We start from the raw sequence: 20,552 nt of genomic DNA, 5'->3' as shown, positions 1-20,552 counted from the left end.
AAGGAGTGATAGAAAATAGTGGTGTCAATTTATGACACGATAAGATAAAAATACACGAAACAAAACAATATCGGGGCGAAATCAAAATTCGAATTCGTGTTCATGTCGTGTTCGTGTCAAGATTAAAAAACACGATAGCGTGTCGTGTCGTGTTCTTGTTCATAAATCGACACAAAATTGACACGATTAAATATGTAGTTGTCGGGTTTTTTGTGTTTTTCGTTTTTGTTGTATTATATATCTTTAAGTATGAATGAAATACACTAATAGTTATGTAATATTATCTTTGTCATGTCGTGTTCTTGTGTTTTAATTGGTTCGTTTTCGTATTAATAAAAAAATAAAAAAATAAAAACACACAACATCGTGTCGTTTTGTTTTCGTGTTATACAAAACCTTATCGTATCGTATCAGACAAAAACATGACACGTCTGCCCGATTTGACAGCCATGATAGAAACAAAGATAGGGATATCACAAAAGAGGAAGCACTTGCAATACTCGTAGATAAGGTATGGGTGTTTGAATCCGATATCCAAAATTTGGGATAAAACTTCTAAATACTAGAGCTACTAATCCCAATGAATAATATTGAAATTTGAACATACAGATATATTGGTTTTAAATCGGCAACATTGCATTTTTGGGGGAGGAGTTTTAAGTTTTAACCTAACTCATAAAAGTAATCATTACATCCATTAAATGTCTTCAATTATTTCATTTTGAATATACAAAAACTTGCAAAATAGAAAATAAAAAACCATGCATTTACGGCTTTTTTTGGATAATCCGCACATCCAAAATTTTGGAAAATCATTATTAAATCCGTATATTAAATTTTTATAACGGATTTCCTGATATGTAGAGATCAGATTTTCGGATTTAGATATTGTAAAACAAAATCATATCAAGTAATCAATTTTTTTATAAGTCTAATCATCCAAAAAAAAAACATAAATCATTATAAATTCAATGGTAACTCCGTTTGTGGTGTAAACAAGCAATACATATGCTTCAATTTGAAGTCTTTTCTGGCTCTGCTACATCATTTGTACACCTAAAATGGCATTAAAATTTTATTGTTGTAACATTAAATTATAAAAATAAATAAATAAGTTTATGGATGGGGGGAGGAAATAACCTTGATGAATTTGGTGACTCGAGTTGCATTGTAACTGGACCATCATTTACCAAATTGACCTTCCAACAATAAAAGAATTACAAGTTAGATTGAAGCTCAAGGGAGAATTAAGGTGAAAAAAGTGAAAGCAATTTTAGTTTATAAAATGTTGATAACTACCATGATTATTGAGTTTTATAAAAAAGTAAGCATTTGACTTAATCCATAACAGCAACTTATGTATATATTTTATAGTTTATACTTATATTTTGCTACCAATATGGGCAATGTACTTTATTTGTTACATACTTTCATTATCATTAAAAAAAACATAAGAATGTTTTTATTATGTGTAAAAAAATTGCAATTTGCAACTATGTTGCTATTAGGTGTGAAGAAAATGTAAGCAGATTTTATGAATTAAATATTGCTATTATCAATTAAAAAAAAAAAAGACAAATACATTGCTATAATGAGTATGGAAATACAGGTATATTGCTATTATAGGTGTAAAATAAAGTACATATTTTCATCTCCTTTTTTTTTTTTTTTTTTTGAGAAATGAAATTCTTGTTCCTAAATGAGAACCTCACCTTCATCATTGCTCCAAAGACTCCATCTGGAGAAACACAACCCAAAACAAGACTATTAAAACATCAATATCTGAATTCTAAATAAATAATAACCTTACTACATAAAGACAATTTAAAATATAAATTATAATAAATGATAGTTACTGTATAATTTATATATTTTTTCTGGTAAATGTTTCTTTCACTTAACAGAAAAAGTCAGGAAAAAAGAAAACAAAAGTTTTCTTTTTTCCTATCCTAAATTTTAATAAATTTAGGATCGTTTTTCCATACATTTTTAAACATCATTTATCCAGATAACTAAACCAAGTAAAATATACCTTTTACTGATTCTAATTTGTAACTTCTTTGGAATCTTTCCACGAAAGAAGCATAGAAAGATTTTGCTCTATCGGGTGCCATTGCCACATGAAAATCTGGCTTGTTACCCTTCATTATACCATACAATGTAAATTGACTCACTGTATTTCCAAATACCATTACAAAATGTTTTATTTTTTTATTAAAAGCATTCTGCAAAATATTTATAAAAAAATAAAAATTAACGAAGAAACATTTCCTTTACCTAATAGAACCTCGTAATTTTTCTGCATTACCTGAAATATAACAAACACAACCTTAGCAAACAGTTTAGGTTACTTGAATTCAATTCACAAAAAGTAAACAACTATAAATTCGTCATAAAATATAGGATTCACGTCAATTAGAAGAAGAAATCATGAAGAAAATCCACGTTATTAAAAAATTGTGTAAATTCTCAGATCATGTTTCTATTAAGAGAGAAAAAGAATGAGAGAGAGTTACACTTTGGTCCCATGTTTTGCCTGTTTTTTCATTAGGAAACAATCTCATGTTCAACACCTTACGACATCTGCAAAAATATCAAGAAGCATTCAGTTATCAAACTCGTTTCCCCCAATCTATCTACTCACCAATACATCATTCTTTTTACATTCATATGATTGTGAAGAACAGAAATCGACTAAGTTTATGTGAGAAAACATACATATAATCAGCATCAGAATCGGTATCGAGGTCATGAATTCCGACGAGTACAAGGAGTCCTGGCCCGATTGCCGACACTGTAGATCCTTCCACCTGAAATTACGCACAGATACACACTGATTCGAATTAGATCGATGGATATGTAAAGTGTGAATGTAAATATATGTATCTGGTATGAAGAACCTCGACGCTAGCGGAGGCAACTCGCTGGACCACGGCTTTCATTGACGCCTTTGTGAGTTGCGATTCTGCTCCGAGGAGAACTGAACTCTCCCATTAAAACCCTTCTTGTTTCTTCTTCCCGCATCCAAGAACAGTCCTTTGACAATATGTTGATATGCATATTTGGAAATTCTTTCCATTTGTTTTAATTTTTAAGGGTGAAATCATTAAGTTTATTGAAAATTTTGATTTTGATGTTGTATATTTTTTTTCTTTCAATTAAATCATTATGTTTACAATCTTATTGCAATATCAAGCAAATGATTAGTCTCTGTTTAATCATTTTTCCAAATTGCAATAATCTCACTAACTTTACCAAATCTTCAATTTTTACATTGTGTTTTTTTTTTCGCAATTATATTATTATATTTACAATTTTGTTGCAATGTCAACCAATTATTACGATTAATTTAGCATGTTACCAAATAAATGACATGACAATATTGTAATGTGGAAGTCACGTTGGATTTATGTGACATTATTAACTTTCAAATATAGGGTTTGCATCGAACTCATCACATATCTTCTTCTCTTTTTTTCATCTTCTCGTCAAAGTATTTCTTCACAAATGGTGTCTGAAGGTTGGTTCATTGGTTCAAACTCACTTACAAGTCAACGCAAATGGCATAGTCATCCTTTTCAGGAGATGTTATTATGGTTTAAAAACTTGATTTGTACAACAAGTAAATGAAGACCCTACAAGGTTGATCTAATGGTTCAAACTCACTAAGCATCTCTTGCATCAAACTTGACTTTTAAGTGAGATTCAACCACTTGATCGACCTTTAAACACCATTTGTGATGAAATACTCTGACGAGAAGTGGAGAAGAAGAGAAGAATTAAGATATATGAATTGGTTTCGATGCACACCTTATATTTGAATCCTTCCACGTAAGATCTGACATGGCTTTCACATCACAATATTGTCATGTTATTTATTTGGTAACCTAGTATATCGATGGTAACTAGTCAATTGGTTAACATTGCAGCAAAATTGTAAATGTAATGACATAGTTGAGAAAAACAAAACATGGTGTCAAAATCGAAATTGTAACGCTTGGTTTAGGTATGAGCTTGTTCTTCAAATTGGTTGTATTTTTCTTTTGGCCAACCAATGGACTTAAGCCCTTTAAATAGGATGCAACACCCTAAAAATTAAGGTTTTCTTCCTAGCCGCTAACATGCCGAGTTGAAGGACCTCAACTCGCCAAGTTGGTTCATTAACTTGCCGAGTCCAAAAGAAAATTACAACTCTGTCACATAACTCTAATTACCACTCAAGGTAAAGTATAGTGAGAAGACTCACATCGGATACTCAGTAAACCTCGTACTCTGAAATACTGCGCTAGCCTCCGCCTAATCACATAAATAATTTCTCTAATTAATACAACTTCTAAAGGCTAAGCTAATCCTCGTCTATAAGTTCTCCAAGAAGGGTAAAAGACCAGTGACCCCTCTAATGGCTCATAAGACCAAATCATTGACCGAACCCTAAAAGTCAACTCTAGTCAAGGGTCAAACTTTGACCAGACTCGTCGAGTGCACACAAGTGAATCGGCGAGTCCATGTTGGTTCTTTGAATCCCTTTTGAACCTCTCAGGCACGACGAGTTCCCTGTCTACTCGTCGAGTTACTCAGCAACAAATCGCGTGGCAACCCCGACCCGACTCGTCCAGTCTGCCTATGGACTCGGCGAGTTGCTCCCATGACCACACTCATCTGACCTTCTGAGGTCAGATCTATTCCTCTAATCCATAGATTTGACTTCCCTATGACCAATAACCATGTAAAGGTCGAATCTTGGTACACATGCAAGGCTCTCTATGCTTATTTTGGTGAAATCCTTCATATCATGACAACCCTAGCTCATAACTCCAAGGAAAAGGCATAAAGCTGAATGGAAGGGACTCTTTAGACCTCTTAAGGTCCAGATCTAGGAAATCATTTCACCATGGGACCTCTCATACTCTACATTCAAGCTAAATAGAGCATGAAGAAACGCTAGATCATGAAATCTACTAAACAAACGAAGATAGACATGAATCCTTACCTCTCACAACAGCTCTGAACGAAATGATGGAAGATTTGAGTTCCACAAGACAGCCCAACTCGAAATCCTTCCTTCCCTTTGCTAAGACACTCTAAGGATTATTAATTAGCCCTCCTCTTGCACTACAAGCTTCCTCTCTACTCTCTATGTTTTCTCAGGGTGTAGTGGCCGTAAATGAAGGCCATAAGGACCTTTAAATAAGTTCGAAACCCAAGAAATTAGGGTTTCTCTGCCCAGCACCTGCTCGGCGAGTCCCTCCTCTGACTCGTCGAGTCCACTCATTAAATCCGCGCGAGAAACCCAACTCAACTCGGCGAGTTGGATCCTCAACTCGTTGAGTCTCTCCTTTAATAAAAGATTCATCTATACAATAATAACCCTGAAAATCCGGATGTTACAATTCTCCCCCACTTGAATTAGATTTCGCCCTCGAAATCATTCCTTAACCACACATAGATTAAATCATGAACCCGAAAGGCACTACCGAAATGATTTTCATACCACACTGATATCTTTCTCGATGGACACCCGAAACCACCTAGAACCTCCAAAACTAGAGTTTAAACCAACTCTTTCGCCACTAAAATACTCTTTCCCAATAACGGGAACTCTAGTGGCCTGACCCGCCGCCAGAACGCCTACTCGAGCGATCACCATGATATTTGCTCCTCGAATATCAACCCAGTTTCCTCACTGGCTCTCTGCTTCTCATAAGACCACGTCCAACAACCGACAATCTCTCCTCCAAGCCGATCATGCTAAATCATACGAATCACGACCCACGAATAAAAGGGTTCACACTCCACTGGGGCACATCTACTAGAATGCTATCAGAAAACCATCCGAACAAAGAATCCCCAACACTCCGCCCTTAGACCGAAAAGCATAACCATGCTCGCTCAAATGCATCCTCAAACATCACATTCATAAGCCTCAACTCCAAATTCCATATCTCTTTTAACACCACACGCGGTCTGACCTCAACCCCATAGTTGAACCTCCATGGTTACCCATAACATGATCCAAAATGTCTCACCGACTTCCTCTTTGCATCAACTATCTCAGCCCTGTGACACACAAGTCAAAAAATTCTCAAATGAAAACTACAATCCAACTGAAGATCGACTTAGCCTCGTCCTCTGATGTCTACTGCACATATCTCTGCGCATCTCGTGGTATCTCCACCACCCGAGTACTAACCTATACAGGTTAGGACATCTAGTGACAACGATACCCCTCATCCAAAAATTCACCTCAGAATTCCAGAATTTCATCTCGTTTACCCACGCACCATCACTACCAAACTCAACTCGAGGGTTTGGTCCAACCCAAAGTTTGATCCTTGCTTCCCAATGAGACACTCATCTCCTGACTCGACCTGCGCCCCGTGCGAATACCACTTTCCAATTCCCTCATGTTGCAATGATCACAACTCAAAACAAAATATAATGATTCCCGACAGAGACGGAGACCCCAGTCTCGCCCCTGGTTCAACCACCAGGCTCCAAAAACTCAATACTAGGCTACTCAAGCCTAAAACTCTTCTACATCATACACTGATCGGAGAACACTCCATCATCACACTCTCTTGCCGTCTACTGAGTACTATGGCTCCCCGCAAAATCACGATAACCTCTCGATGACTAGTGAGTACTACGGCTCTCTGTAGTATCACAACACCCTCTGACTAGTGAATACTATGGCTTCTCGTAGTATCACAACACCCTCTAATTAATGAATATTACGGCTCCCCGTAGTATCACAACACCCTCTGACTAATGAATACTACGGCTTCCCGTAGTATCACAACTCCTTCTCTCTAACTTATGAGCACTACGACTCCCCGTAGCATCACAACACCACACTACGTCCACTAACTCATGCTCCGCAGACTATCATAGATAGCTACACATACTCAACCCAAAATGCATCACAGACTCTAGCGGCAACCATCATAACAAAATACCTACCTCTGCGCAGATCCACTTTCTTAAATAATCCCTCTTGATGTCAATACTCGAAGGGCTCCCACTGGAACCGTATGATACACCACTAGTCGTCTCAACTCAAGATTCTAAATAATTCCGAGATGAAGACATTATACCCGGGTACCACGGAACACCATTGCAAAACATCACAATGTCCTGCCTCAACCACTGATCTCCTACTCCCGACGCCATACAAATACAACAATACATTCCCTCTGAACCCCATAATTAATTCTTTATTTTACCCAATGCGCAACTTCGGTATATCCAAACACTCAATTGGAATACAGAGAAAGCGCTAACGCTTTAGAACATGCTGATGATCCTCCGAAACCCTTTCCTCTACTGCTCAAAATCCAAGCAAGAATACACATACCGGCCTGGGAGTTGGCTGCTCGATCATCTCCTATCTACCCCAAAAGGAGAATATTCAATCCATACTCCGACTCAGAAGTTCTCAACTGCCCATAACATCCTTACGAGCCTTCCACTTGAAACAATCATGACCACCACCAGGTTCCTGACTATTGACCACCTTTCGTGGAGACACTCATCCTTTCTCAGACATGTACCACATGCATTATCTTGCTCTGCACCTTTCCTTGATCACCAGTAACTCTGGTCTCATGAACTTATACCGTAGGTCTCTATATCCCACTTTATAACCGCTCTTGAACAAATCTTTGCTTCCTTCAATACGATACCCGGTTCTCCCCCACTTAGGGTTCGAACCATCACCAATTGACACACTAACAATCTATCCCGCAGACTGTTTCCACCAGTAACATCGTACCTACTCTTGGAAGGTGCTACAAAATGCCCAATGATCTCCCCACATAAAGATCAAGCAACCCTAGTTACCCTGAATCTCCAATGAAATCCTTAGGAACTTCTCATCACGACTGCCTCTAGTCCTTAGAAAATCTCATACCATCCCACTACCAGACATTTCCACTATCCAGTAATAACCCTGACTATTAGAATGAAAATATTGAATCATCATGCTCCTCATCCTCGACTTCTCAACCAACGTTCCAACACGTGAATCATCACAAGAACAGGGACCCCATAACCATACTCAATACCCGTCATAGACAAAAGAGCCACCACCTCGACATACACTCCTTGTTCATCCGTCGCTTCGGCTAACACATGCCCTACTATACTCAAGTAGAATGTATCCTGGTCCTTGACCATCCCAGTTCCCACAAACAACCTGCCCATGATATAACCTCGCCTCGCGGCAGACATATTGCCAAATACTCCGGTGAAAGATCGTCATTAATGCTAACCCGCCGGGTTTACTCCTAAACCCAAAACCGAAGTCTCACACCTATTATGTGCTGGATTAATGTCTAAGTCCATAACTATAATTGGTAAGACTTGACCCGACCCGACATGGTCTATTTGGGTTGCATGGCATCATGCACTTGGATAGACTATAATGAGAGAAATAAGACACTTATGGTTATTAATATATTATAAGTTCTAGTATATTAATAATAAGAATAATAAGATTATTTAATTAGTATTGATCAAGAATTAATCTAGGATTAATTAAGTGATCAAAAGAAGACTAATTAAATATATGGGTTGATTGTGCAAATCATCCATACTTATATAGTGGGCTAATGCTCCATGGATTATCTAGTTGGGTCAAAACCCATATGATGCTCCATGGATGCTCCATGGTATATTTGAACCCATGGATCCAAGGAAATGGAAAGTCATGACAATTAGGGTTTACCCTAATTGTATAACTATATAAGCATCTTATTCTTGATCAAAATCAGCCACTAGTGAGAGAAAGAAAGGGCTAGCCGATTTTCATGAAGTGTAGAATTCTCTCAAGTTATTCCAAGTGTATTTGGTGTTGTGTGAACCATTTGAGGTGTCACACTTGGGGCACTAGGCACTCAAGCTTCATGAAGACATTCTACATCAAAGAGGTATGTATTCTATCTTGTTATATTGATAGTTTTGTATGCTAGATTAGGATAATACCTTGGATGTTCATATTTGCATGTATAATAGAGAAAACATAGATCCAAGGTATTTAGGGTTGCATGTACACTTAGGAGTGTTAGAATGCTCATAACCCAACAGTGGTATCAGAGCCTAGGCTTGTTTTCTTGTTATACTTGCAATAGAAGCTGAAAAATCGAGTTTTGTTGCTGTCTGCCCAGCAGACTCGCCGAGTCCATGAAGGGACTCGACGAGTCCAAGGAAAAAAGCATCCAACTCGCTGAGTTGGTTAGTGCACTCGACGAGTTGGAACCCCAGACAGCATAAATCCGACTTTTTTTTGCTGGAATTGGACTAGGAACATTACCCTAAGAGGTTTTTGAACTTATAAACTTGTTTTTGATGTGGTAATGTTCATGCTAATCCAATTTTAAAGATAATTGTCAATAGATTCATGTTTTGTATTAGTTTAAGGTTTAGACTAATTACATGAAAAAGTTTGATTTGAATTATCTTGTTCTTATGAGTTGCTTAGATTAATAGAAAAGTTGAGTGAAATAGTTGTTTTCAATCCAAATTAATCTAAGAGTTGATTCTAAAATGTGTTTTTGTAACTTGTCCTCAAGTTATATGAAAAGTCACATTTAAGTCTCATAAAACTCATAAAAGTTGGCAAAGGTTACAAAATGAAGAGTCTAGTTCTAATTAATTGGAGTTATGACTCCATAATTTGTCCTCAAGTTATGGAGGACCAAGAGTCTCTTCATTAAATAATAAATTAAAAAAAAAGTGTAACCTTAATTAATTCCATAAGTTATAAAATAAAGAAAAGTTAATTCTTTTATTAGTTTAAAGTCTTCCATAACTTGTCCTCAAGTTATGGAACTTGAAGAGTTTTTGGATTAAAACTACTTTAAACACATAAGTTATGGAATTAATTAGTTTTGAATAGTTCAAAACTTGCCCTCAAGTTTTGGAATTTGTAAAGTTTTCTCTTATGAATACTTTAATTCCAAGTTAGCCCTTAGAATTTTAAAAGTTAAAATTCAACCCTTATACTTTATAATATTATAAGTTAATAATATATATATGTATAAGAGTAAAGTCAGTCTTACCGCTAGTACGTCTCATTCACGAAGCCGGTCTATAAGGTGGGTATAAGGTTGTTGCCTATAAAATGGCAACTTAATGGGTGTCCACTCTCACCCACCGCTTGCTTGACTGGTGGAGGGTCGTTAGCCGAACGGGTTTGACAAGACTATAATTCTCCCTTCATTAAAAGTATTAATGAAAAATACTAAGTAACTAAACTCTTAATAATACCCAATCTTAGTTACTTAGGAAAATGTGAATAAGGTGCTAATCCATGAAATTACACTTTGCACTTTGTTTAAGTCGGTTAGTGGAGCGTGTGTGGTTAACTGGCACACTAACTCGTATTTAACAAGGTAGGCAAAGGGTAACTTAATGTTTATCATAGTATCGATGGAGTGTGTGTGGTTAACCGGCACATCGATTGAGGGGTAAACACTTAAGGGTACCAAGTAATTTGCATGGTTACTTCACACCTTGTTTTGTGATCCTCGGCATCCCAGTCACAAAACCTGAAGGGCACACTCGAGATTGAAACATGCCATTGAACAGTTCAATGAATCTCAAAAGATCTAGGAGTTTCAAATCCAATTAAAAACCTAATTATTATTTCGTTTTTCATGGTGGAAATTGGTGAATCGTCATTCACCTACCTTCAAATATTTTATAGCTTGGATTACGGCATACCTCTTCTAAGTTATAAAATAGTTTGTTGGGTCCTAGCCTTAATATTTCATATTGGGTGTCATATTAAGGACTTTAAGATCAACTATCTTGAATATCTCCCAAAACATGTCTGGTTTAGACATTTATGATCTTCCCAAATCTCTTGAAACAAGCTTTCCTAAATGAAGATGATGTTCCAATGGAAATCATACTTCTTTCACCTCCTCCAATTATTCTCCATACCCCACAAGTTCTTGAAAAGTTTAAGGTCACTTGAGCCCTATTGGCAAGTAAAGGTCTTGGTGTGGTCACATCTTGGAGATGTAGTCACATATTGACAAGCTGGGAAAGAAGGGTGTCAAAGTCTTGAGGAAGTTGGTGGTTCAAATACTTTCTAAGTCACATAATGAGTTCTTTTAGAACACCTATGAAACAAACTATGACAAGACCCTTAATGATCTTATCTATTTTCTAAGATCAACCTCCTGAAACTTTATGGACATTGACAATAGTGACACAGGAAATCCAGAAAAGCATTCTCTTCCCAAGGAAAGGGATTGACCATAGTCAACTAGGTTAACCAAATGGTAAAGAGAAAAGGCTAAGTCTGTAATAGTCCCGTGTACCATTATTAAAGGGTCCATATGTTTATATTGCCAAAGGAAGGGTCATTAGTTGCGAAGCTGCCCAATTTACCTAAGGATGTTAAAGTCAATAAGGTTGACTCTACTTCAGGTAAAGTCCACTACTCTAACTCTGTTAAGTTTCTATTCTGAGATTCCTGATACATGATGTGACTGGGTCACATGGTAATGTTTTAAGAATCAAAGAAAAGTGAAGAAACTTAAAGAAAGAATATGCTGAATCTGATCACATAGATGGATTTCTATCGCGTAGTTTGAAAATCGGATTCTTGAGCTACTTCTAAGGAGTTATGAGATATTGCTTAGGAATAGATAACAACAAGGTTTTCATATGGATTGTAAGGATAAGTTTTTCCACGTAGTTTTAAAATAAAAGAAAATTTTTGATTTTATTTATTTTAAAATATCCTTACAATGGCATTTGAGGAAAAATTGTTGCTTATATGATTCCATTAATAGCAAGAGTGGAAATATGAAATTGATTCCTTCATTTGTGGTAATGTCTAAATTTACCAAATAAGGAAAGATTCTCATCATCCAAAGTCTCAATTGGACTGGGACTTGGAATCATGCAAGTTGTATAGCATGATGAATGAGAACTTTCAAGTATTGGAAAATTAAGATTAATTACTTGTTCACATGGATGTGTGAGTCAAGTAATGGACTAAGGGATCGAGTACATAGTCATGTGCACTGATTAAGTCCACCACAAAAGATATAAGGCTATTCGTCATAGTTTACTAAAGCTCAGTGAATATGGTTATAGCTTAAGTGTAATTCTGAGACATTGGAAAAAGGTTCCAATGTAAGGCAGAGCGAATAAGAAGAATCAAATTAGGCAGAAGGATAAAAGTTTCTCAAATCTGAAAAGATGGGAGAGTACTTTAGTATCAACTTTGTGATCATCTTAATGATTAAGAAACCATATCAAAATTAGTTCTCTAAGGAAAATCTTAGTGCATTCTTATGACTAAGAAGATGAACTTGAATTGTTGAAGTGGTTAAATCAAGAAGATGAGTCATACTTCGTTCCAATACAAGTCTTAGAGTCATACTCCAAGATTGTAATTTGAGTGAAATGTCTTAAAGAAGGTTTAAAAACACTTATCAAATGTAAGAGTAAAAGTTTCCTACTCTTGTACATTTGGCATTGGTAAGTTGTGATGTTTTGGATAAAACAAAGACCAACTAAGGCCAATCGTGTGAAGTGTTTGTCTTGATTAGAATCCGCACTATCTCTTGGATGTTTGACAATGGAGTCTTATAGGTCAAGAGGACAGTGGGAGGCTTAAAGGTCTTGAAAGTCTCAAGAACTAATCAAGAATAGAACCTAGAATTTTTCTCTAGCACACGACTTGAGGTTTATAACCTATCGTGTTGACATATTTTGTGCCCATTCCAGTTAAAGTTGGCTTTGCATATGAGTTCTTAGAGTTCTCAATTTGTTGCACAACAACTTGGAAGCAATTGCAGGCCCTTGAACTGCCAGGTGGCAAGAAGTTAAGATTGGGTTCAGTCCATATGAGTTTGGATTTGTCATTATCCTTGTCTTGTGACTATGGTTTTGACAATTCACATGGATAGGAACACATACACCATTAAATCTAAGTGTCATAAGGTTTCTCTCCGATTCATGAAAATGATGGTAAGGAAACACTTTCACTAAGTAGATTTTAGATAGATAGCAATTGTGATATTTGCATTCTCAATGTCGTTAGTGGAGCGTGTGTGGTTTACCGGCACACTAACCTGGACTTGTGAGAAGTGGCAAAAAGGTCTAACCATTATGATTATGGCATCCCTCTTCATAATTGTTTAGACACACAAGTGTGTTATCTAAGGGAAGGTGTATGATTTTGATAAAGTTTTATCAAAACAATCTAGTATTAGAAATCTGAACTTTGGTAAGAAAGTCAGCTGATTTCTGAGTACATGTCAAAGCTAGTGGGAGCATAAGTGTTATGCTAATAATCATCATGTTAGTGGGAGCATGATAATTATGATAAGTATTGCAAGTTAGCAATGTTAATTATAGAAAACAAAAGGTTTCAATTGGGAAAAGTTGTTTTGCTATAATTAAGGGAGAGGAAATTATACTTCATCTCAAATCTATAAGCTTAGATCGTGAGGTTTTAATCATTTAGTCAAGGAAATATATATGAATTTCATGTTGGAAAGGCTCAAATTAAGGAAATTCTGTATATGGGTCCATTATTTGCGTTCTTAAATTCAATTATGATTATGGCATCCCTTTTCATAATCTGAATTATGAGAACTTGGCAAATAGAAATGGAAATGTTATAGCAAAAGACTGGTTTAGTCTTTATGTGAGACATCATGAATCGTGTTCCATATGCTTCGGATATAGGATCGATTACATGTGCTATATTCATCCTTTCTAAAATTTTCCAAATGCCTGGGGCATTAAGAAGGGAAAAGGTTTAGAACTGGATATGACTAAAAGGATTAAACAATTGTCGAGGACAATCTAAGGTTTACCAAAGATTGGTTGCTCAAGGACAGTTGGAAGTATAGTGATAATTCTGGAAGGACCATATTGACATAATCTGTAAGGAGGCAACTCTTGTTCAGAAGTGATAGTCAAAATGAATATGGAAATGTTTCAAAGTCAGAAATTTCAATCTGTGTAAGATTAAGGAAACTTAATGCAAGAAGGATGTTTCCAAGGAGTTGATCTCCTTTGGAATACTCTGTAATGATTGTTGCCAAGTCTTTGTGAATTTGTGCATAATCGTTACAAGAGGATCAATGCATATAAGTTTAGAATCTAACAGATTTCAGTAAATGGCATGAATTTGGAATTCTTGCATTTGCAGTAAGGATTTGGGAGTGTGAAAAGAGAATCATTGAAGTTATGTTCAATGGATCTAGTTCACAAAGTAAAGATCATATAAAACATAGTATGCATACTTGGTGTATGGCATGACTAGTGTTTAGAAAACATAGTGTACATGCTTGGAGCATGGGACAACTATTGTTTTAAATTCAAGAATAAAGTTGATAGCTGAAACAGTATACAATGAATAATGTGTAATCATATGGGGATAAATAAAAGGTGTTTTATTTATGTTCATAGGTTTTGATACCATATTGGATTCAATTATTATTGTGTTTCATTTTGCATGTTTTGACTTCCTGAATAAACTAGGTTATTCTTCCGGAATGACTAAGTTATTCAAACCATCCACAGTCGGTCATATGTTGGAAGTAGATATGAATTAAGACTATCATGGGTTGGCTTGTAGAGGTCTAAGGTGTTGGACAAAGGGCTACAACACTCATGAGTGCTCATAAGTTCTGAGTATTGGATTCAACCCGCACTCATTGGAATCACTTCATGGATTTTATCACGAGTGATCATGAGACGATAATATCTTATATTCTTCAAACCTAGAGATATGAGTTGTTACTATGAGTTGATAGTACATTGATTGCACGAAAACGCATTGGTAACTCGATGTTATAAAACGTGTCTTTGTGTATGATTCAACAAGTAGTAGAACAAGCCATATGAGTCGAAGTTTATCCATTCCTTTTACCTTCGGGATAAAAGCGATATATGTGGGCCCCTCGATGATTTGATGATGACAAATGGAAGTGCTCGGCCGGGCCAGGACTGATTTGATTTGTTCAATGAGTCAGTCGTCATAAATCGGAAATCGGGAAACAAAAAATGGACAGAGAGAATGATTATAATCCATGTATCAGTCCATATGATATCTAGAATGGAGGAATATATGATCCCTTATCTAATGGACAAGTCATTGACAAAGGTCAGAGTTCATCTACAAGGTCAAAGTTCGACAGAAGCTTTTGAGAGCTACGGTTGCCAGTTGGTTCCTGAAGTCATACGCAATAATAGTTTTAGACTTATCCAAGTGGGAGACTGTTGGATTAATGTCTAAGTCCATAACTATAATTGGTAAGACTTGACCCGACCCGACATGGTCCATTTGGGTTGCATGGCATCATGCACTTGGATAGACTATAATGAGAGAAATAAGACACTTATGGTTATTAATATATTATAAGTTCTAGTATATTAATAATAAGAATAATAAGATTATTTAATTAGTATTGATCAAGAATTAATCTAGGATTAATTAAGTGATCAAAAGAAGACTAATTAAATATATGGGTTGATTGTGCAAATCATCCATACTTATATAGTGGGCTAATGCTCCATGGATTATCTAGTTGGGCCAAAACCCATATGATGCTCCATGGATGCTCCATGGTATATTTGAACCCATGGATCCAAGGAAATGGAAAGTCATGACAATTAGGGTTTACCCTAATTGTATAACTATATAAGCATCTTATTCTTGATTAAAATCGGCCACTAGTGAGAGAAAGAAAGGGCTAGCCGATTTTCATGAAGTGTAGAATTCTCTCAAGTTATTCCAAGTGTATTTGGTGTTGTGTGAACCATTTGAGGTGTCACACTTGGGGCACTAGGCACTCAAGCTTCATGAAGACATTCTACATCAAAGAGGTATGTATTCTATCTTGTTATATTGATAGTTTTGTATGCTAGATTAGGATAATACCTTGGATGTTCATATTTGCATGTATAATAGAGAAAACATAGATCCAAGGTATTTAGGGTTGCATGTACACTTAGGAGTGTTAGAATGCTCATAACCCAACATTATGTTCCCAACAGGAAATGGAAATAACACCACTCAGGTCCCAAAAGGTGACGTCTCTTCCAGCGGCTGATTGCTCATTTCAGGCTGTAATTCTCCATGAAAGCCATCTCTACTCATCCTTGAGTCTTGCGACTCTATGAGACATCTCACCAAATATACCTTGGAATTTATCTTGACCTCCTTCCCATGAGATGCTTCTTTGAACTCATTCATCATGGCCTTCTGACCTCATACTCTATCGTATCTGATCTCTACCAAATCAATCATGACTAGATAACCGAAGAAACCCCAACATCCGAGTCATGGTACTCATTCCAGTACATCACCTCTCAATCTGCTACAATGCATGGTACCTGAACCATGACATCGCTCCTCAATCTACTACACTGCATGATACTCGAACCATGACATCACTCCTCAACCTACTACGATGCATGGTACTCGAACCATGACATCACTCCTCAACCTACTACGATGCATGGTGCCCGAACCATGGCATCACTCATCAATCTGCTACGATGCATGGTACTCGAACCATGACATCACTTCTCAATCTACTACAATGCATGGTATGTGAGCCATGACATCACTTCTCAATCTGCTACGATGCATGGTACTTAAACCATGACATCACTCCTCAACCTGCTACGATGCATGGTACTCGAACCATGACATCACTCCTCAACCTGCTACAATACATGGTGCCCGAACCATGGCATCACTCCTCAATTACTACGATGCATGGTACCTGAACCATGACATCATTTCTCAATCTGCTACGATGCATGGTACGCGAACCATGACATCACTTCTCAATCTGCTACGATGCATGGTACTCGAACCATGACATCACTCCTCAATCTACCACTTAGATCCCCTGGTCTACTCCCTATTTCAAGTATGGGTCCTCTGCTTTCAGTAGTACAGGACCATACTACCTGCCACATCTACCCATACTTTCCATCGGGACCATCCCAGAGCTCTTAAGTAGCAGCTCAACCTTCTCGGTCACCAACTCCTGCCACGCATGCTTAATCCTCAGCGAAATACTCTACTCTGCCAGCGTACTTATCTTACTAGAGTCACTCCCTAGGCTCTTTCCAGGTTCCCACACTTCTCCGCCATCAACTGCTGAAGAACTCCTAACGATACCAGCCATCTACCTCCTAAATATCATCATATTCACTTAGTAGCTGTCTCCCATCATCGAGAGTTCCACAAAGCACGAAGTAAGCAGCATTCGAGCATCGATGTACCTCCTCCAGCACGTAAAACCTATTTAGGTTATTGTCCACTCGCTCACCTCATACTCGGAGGATATCACTGAACTCTAACAATTTCACCCCATGTGGGCATCTGGCTACCCTCTCGGCATGCTCCTCAATTGCTCATATAGATACCTCCTCTAGATTTCTCCTCTACTCAAATCCCCTAAAAGGATTCCTGCTGGACACTCTTACTCATCACGTACTCAAAGCGCATCACCAATAATAGCAACTCCTAGGCTAAGGCATCACAAATCAGGCCACTCTATTCCTAAAATATGAATTACCTAATCTGTCTCTATCATGCATAATATCTCATAAAATGTCTTATAAATATCTCATAACACAAAAGTAAGGGTATTTTGGGAAAACACCATTCGGGCTCTAGCTAATTGTACACACTGCTCCTTATTGTTTTCTCTTTGAACTCTTATTTGCTTTAGAAAAAAATCATTTCTTTGAATTTTTTCTCAATTCCTCAGTTTGAGTCCAGATTTACCCGAAGGTGCATCCGAATCCCTCAAACCAAGGCTTTGATACCAACTTGTAACACCGTAATTTTTCAAAACTAAAATTTTCATTTAAAATACTAAATTCTTAAACACTTTTCGTAAAAATCCCATTTCATTATGTTACAAATCAAAACTCCGTATTCAATTAAATAATAACTCATGATCCCCAAAACATAACTCTTCCTCTGGTGTGTACAATCAAGCCGGTTTTGTCCCGTGATCCTGAGAGAAACCTGAAACATATAACACATAACACGGTAAGCACGAAGCTTAGTGAGTTCCCCAAGATACCGTACATAACACATACTAGCCACTCGAGGCTATAATTATGTGGGCCCTTGGGCCCTAACTCTGTGGACCTTCTGGTCCTAACTCTGTGAACCTTCCGGTTCTAACTTTGATATACACACGACATAAATCACACAGAAATAATGTAGTGTAACACATCACATAAATAGCATACAATAACTCTATCACATAACTCTAATTACACTCAAGGTAAAGTATAGTGAGAAGACTCACCTCGGATATTCGGTAAACCTCGTACTCTGAAATACTACGCTAGCCTCCGCCTACTTACATAAATAATTTCTCTAATTAATACAACTTCTAAAGGCTAGGCTAATTCTCCTCTATAAGTCCTCTAAGAAGGGTAAAAGACCATTCTACCCCTCTAATGGCTCATAAGACCAAATCATTGACCGAACCCTAAAAGTCAACGAAGTCAACTCTAGTCAAGGGTCAAACTTTGACCAGACTCGGAGAGTCCATGCTGGTTCTCTGAATCCCTTTTGAACCTCTCAGGCACGACGAGTTCCCTATCTACTCGTCGAGTTACTCAACAACGAATTGCAGGGCAACCCCTACCTGACTCGTCGAGTCTCCCTATGGACTCTATGAGTTACTCCCATGACCACACTCATCTGACCTTCTGAGGTCAGATCCATTCCTCTAATCCGTAGATTTGACTTCCCTATGACCAATAACCACGTAAAGGTCGAATCTTGGTACACATGCAAGGCTATCTATGCTTATTTTGGTGAAATCCTTCATATCATGACAACCCTAGCTTATAACTCCAAGGAAAAGGCATAAAGCAGAATGGGAGGGACTCTCTGGACCTCTTAAGGTCCAGATCTAGGAAATCATTTCACAATGGGACCTCGCATACTCTAGATTCAAGCTAAATAAAGCATGAAGAAACCCTAGATCATGAAATCTACTGAACAAACGAAGATAGACATGAATCCTTACCTCTCACAGCAGCTCTGAACGAAATGATGGAAGATTTGAGTCCCACAAGACAGCCCAACTCGAAATCCTTCATTCCCTTTGCTAAGACACTCCAAGGATTATGAATTAGCCCTCTTCTTTCACTACAAGCTTCCTCTCTACTCACTATGTTTTATCAGGGTGTAGTGGCCGTAAATGAAGGCCATATGGACCTTTAAATAGGTCCCAAACCCAAGAAATTAGGGTTTCTCTGCCCAGCACCTACTCGGCGAGTCCCTCCTCTGACTCATCGAGTCCACTCATTAAATCCGCGCAAGAAACCCAACTCGACTCGGCGAGTTGGATCCTCAACTCGTCGAGTCTCTCCTTTAATAAAAAGATTCATATACACAATAATAACCCTGAAAATCCGAATGTTACAGAATTTCTAGCATTAGTGGTGGTGATTGGGTTCGTTATTATATGATAGTCTTATGGATTGGAGTGTGATTACATGAATACTTCTTGCTTTGTGCTTTGTCGAAATCTAGATGATGGGATTCAACTACTAAGTGAATATGATAGTATTCATGAGGTGGATGACTGACATTATGAGGAGTTCTGCAGCAGTTGATGGCTGAGTGAGCTCAGAAACCTAGGTGAGCCCAGGGAGTGCTGCAGTGGATGTAATCGCATTGTTTAGTGAGATTTAGTGCATCAGATGAGAAGGTGACTTAGAGGATTCGGGATGATCCTTGAGGAAAGTATGGATAGGTGTGGAAGGTAGTAATGGGCCCATACTACTGAAAGCACAAGATCTATACTTGAATCAGAGAGAGTTTTAGAGAATCTGAGAAGCTTATGGGAGAAGGATTCTTAGGTATGTTTTGATGTTTTGCATGATTGTATTTTAATTTGGTGAAGAGCTTCCAGGAAGGAGGTTTAGGTTTTAGTTCAGGCTCAGGTAAGGGTACTGAGCCGATTTGTGAGTAGATGTGGGGAAATTCATCTTGTCGGAGACTACTCGCAGTGTTTTGGAGAAGACTCCTATGATTTTGTGTTCGGTCAAGGAGAGGTTTTGGAGATCTTGGATGAGCATTTGGGAGCGTCCCGTGTTGAGGTTATGGCTATCATTGGAGGCCACACTCATTATTTCCGTGAATTCCGTGCTTGTGGAGCTCCTGCATTCTATGGGAAAAGGGTCCCTGTTGCCAGTAGGAGGTGGTTAGCCGTTATAGCTAATGCGTTCAGGACGAGTTTTTTCCCTAAGGAAACGAAAGGGAAGATATGATTCCTTCCTATTGAAGGACAGGGCACATGATTGGTAGGAATAGGTTGGTAGTGAGTTAGATGATCATCCTATTGATGCTATATCAAGGGATGACCATTCGACCAAATTTCGGGCTGAGTTTTCTCCGGAGTTTGAGGTGCATCAGTTGGCATGAGAGTTTTTGGATCTCCACTAGACTACTAAGACAGTGGCAAAGATCACACCAAGTTTCGGGAGAGGGTTTTGTTGGTACCGTAGTATGCAGTATATGAGGA

The 20,552-nt window shown here is 37.6% G+C and overlaps 1 protein-coding gene across 1 annotated transcript; it reads right to left on the bottom strand.

Moving 5' to 3' along the window:
• Nucleotides 1-906: 906 nt before the first annotated feature.
• On the bottom strand, nt 907-3,040 carry LOC145001331 (D-Tyr-tRNA(Tyr) deacylase family protein). The gene is made up of 8 exons (XM_078960710.1): nt 2,901-3,040; nt 2,719-2,810; nt 2,517-2,583; nt 2,278-2,308; nt 2,033-2,173; nt 1,713-1,738; nt 1,141-1,199; nt 907-1,056 (listed from the first exon to the last, which is right to left on the bottom strand). Exons 1-8 carry the CDS (start codon nt 2,940-2,942, stop codon nt 1,014-1,016), a joined length of 501 nt encoding a protein of 166 aa, XP_078816836.1. The 5' UTR covers nt 2,943-3,040; the 3' UTR covers nt 907-1,013.
• Nucleotides 3,041-20,552: the final 17,512 nt, after the last annotated feature.

This window comes from Lactuca saligna, chromosome 1 (assembly GCF_052625555.1).
Source record: "Lactuca saligna cultivar CGN05327 chromosome 1, ASM5262555v1, whole genome shotgun sequence".
Classification (NCBI taxonomy): Eukaryota; Viridiplantae; Streptophyta; class Magnoliopsida; order Asterales; family Asteraceae; genus Lactuca; species Lactuca saligna.
The sequence above is the reverse complement of the archived record's forward strand: the minus strand, read 5'-3'. Positions and strand labels throughout refer to the sequence as shown.

What these genes read in the sequence shown, in the direction of transcription:
- LOC145001331 (XM_078960710.1), bottom strand. Translation starts at nt 2,942, where the DNA reads ATGAAAGCCGTGGTCCAGCGAGTTGCCTCCGCTAGCGTCGAG. An exon ending in CAAATTAGAATCAGTAAAAG is followed by an intron (nt 1,739 to 2,032) that starts GTATATTTTACT and finishes GTGTTTCTCCAG; the next exon opens with ATGGAGTCTTTGGAGCAATG. An exon ending in GAGTCACCAAATTCATCAAG is followed by an intron (nt 1,057 to 1,140) that starts GTTATTTCCTCC and finishes ATGCCATTTTAG; the next exon opens with GTGTACAAATGATGTAGCAG.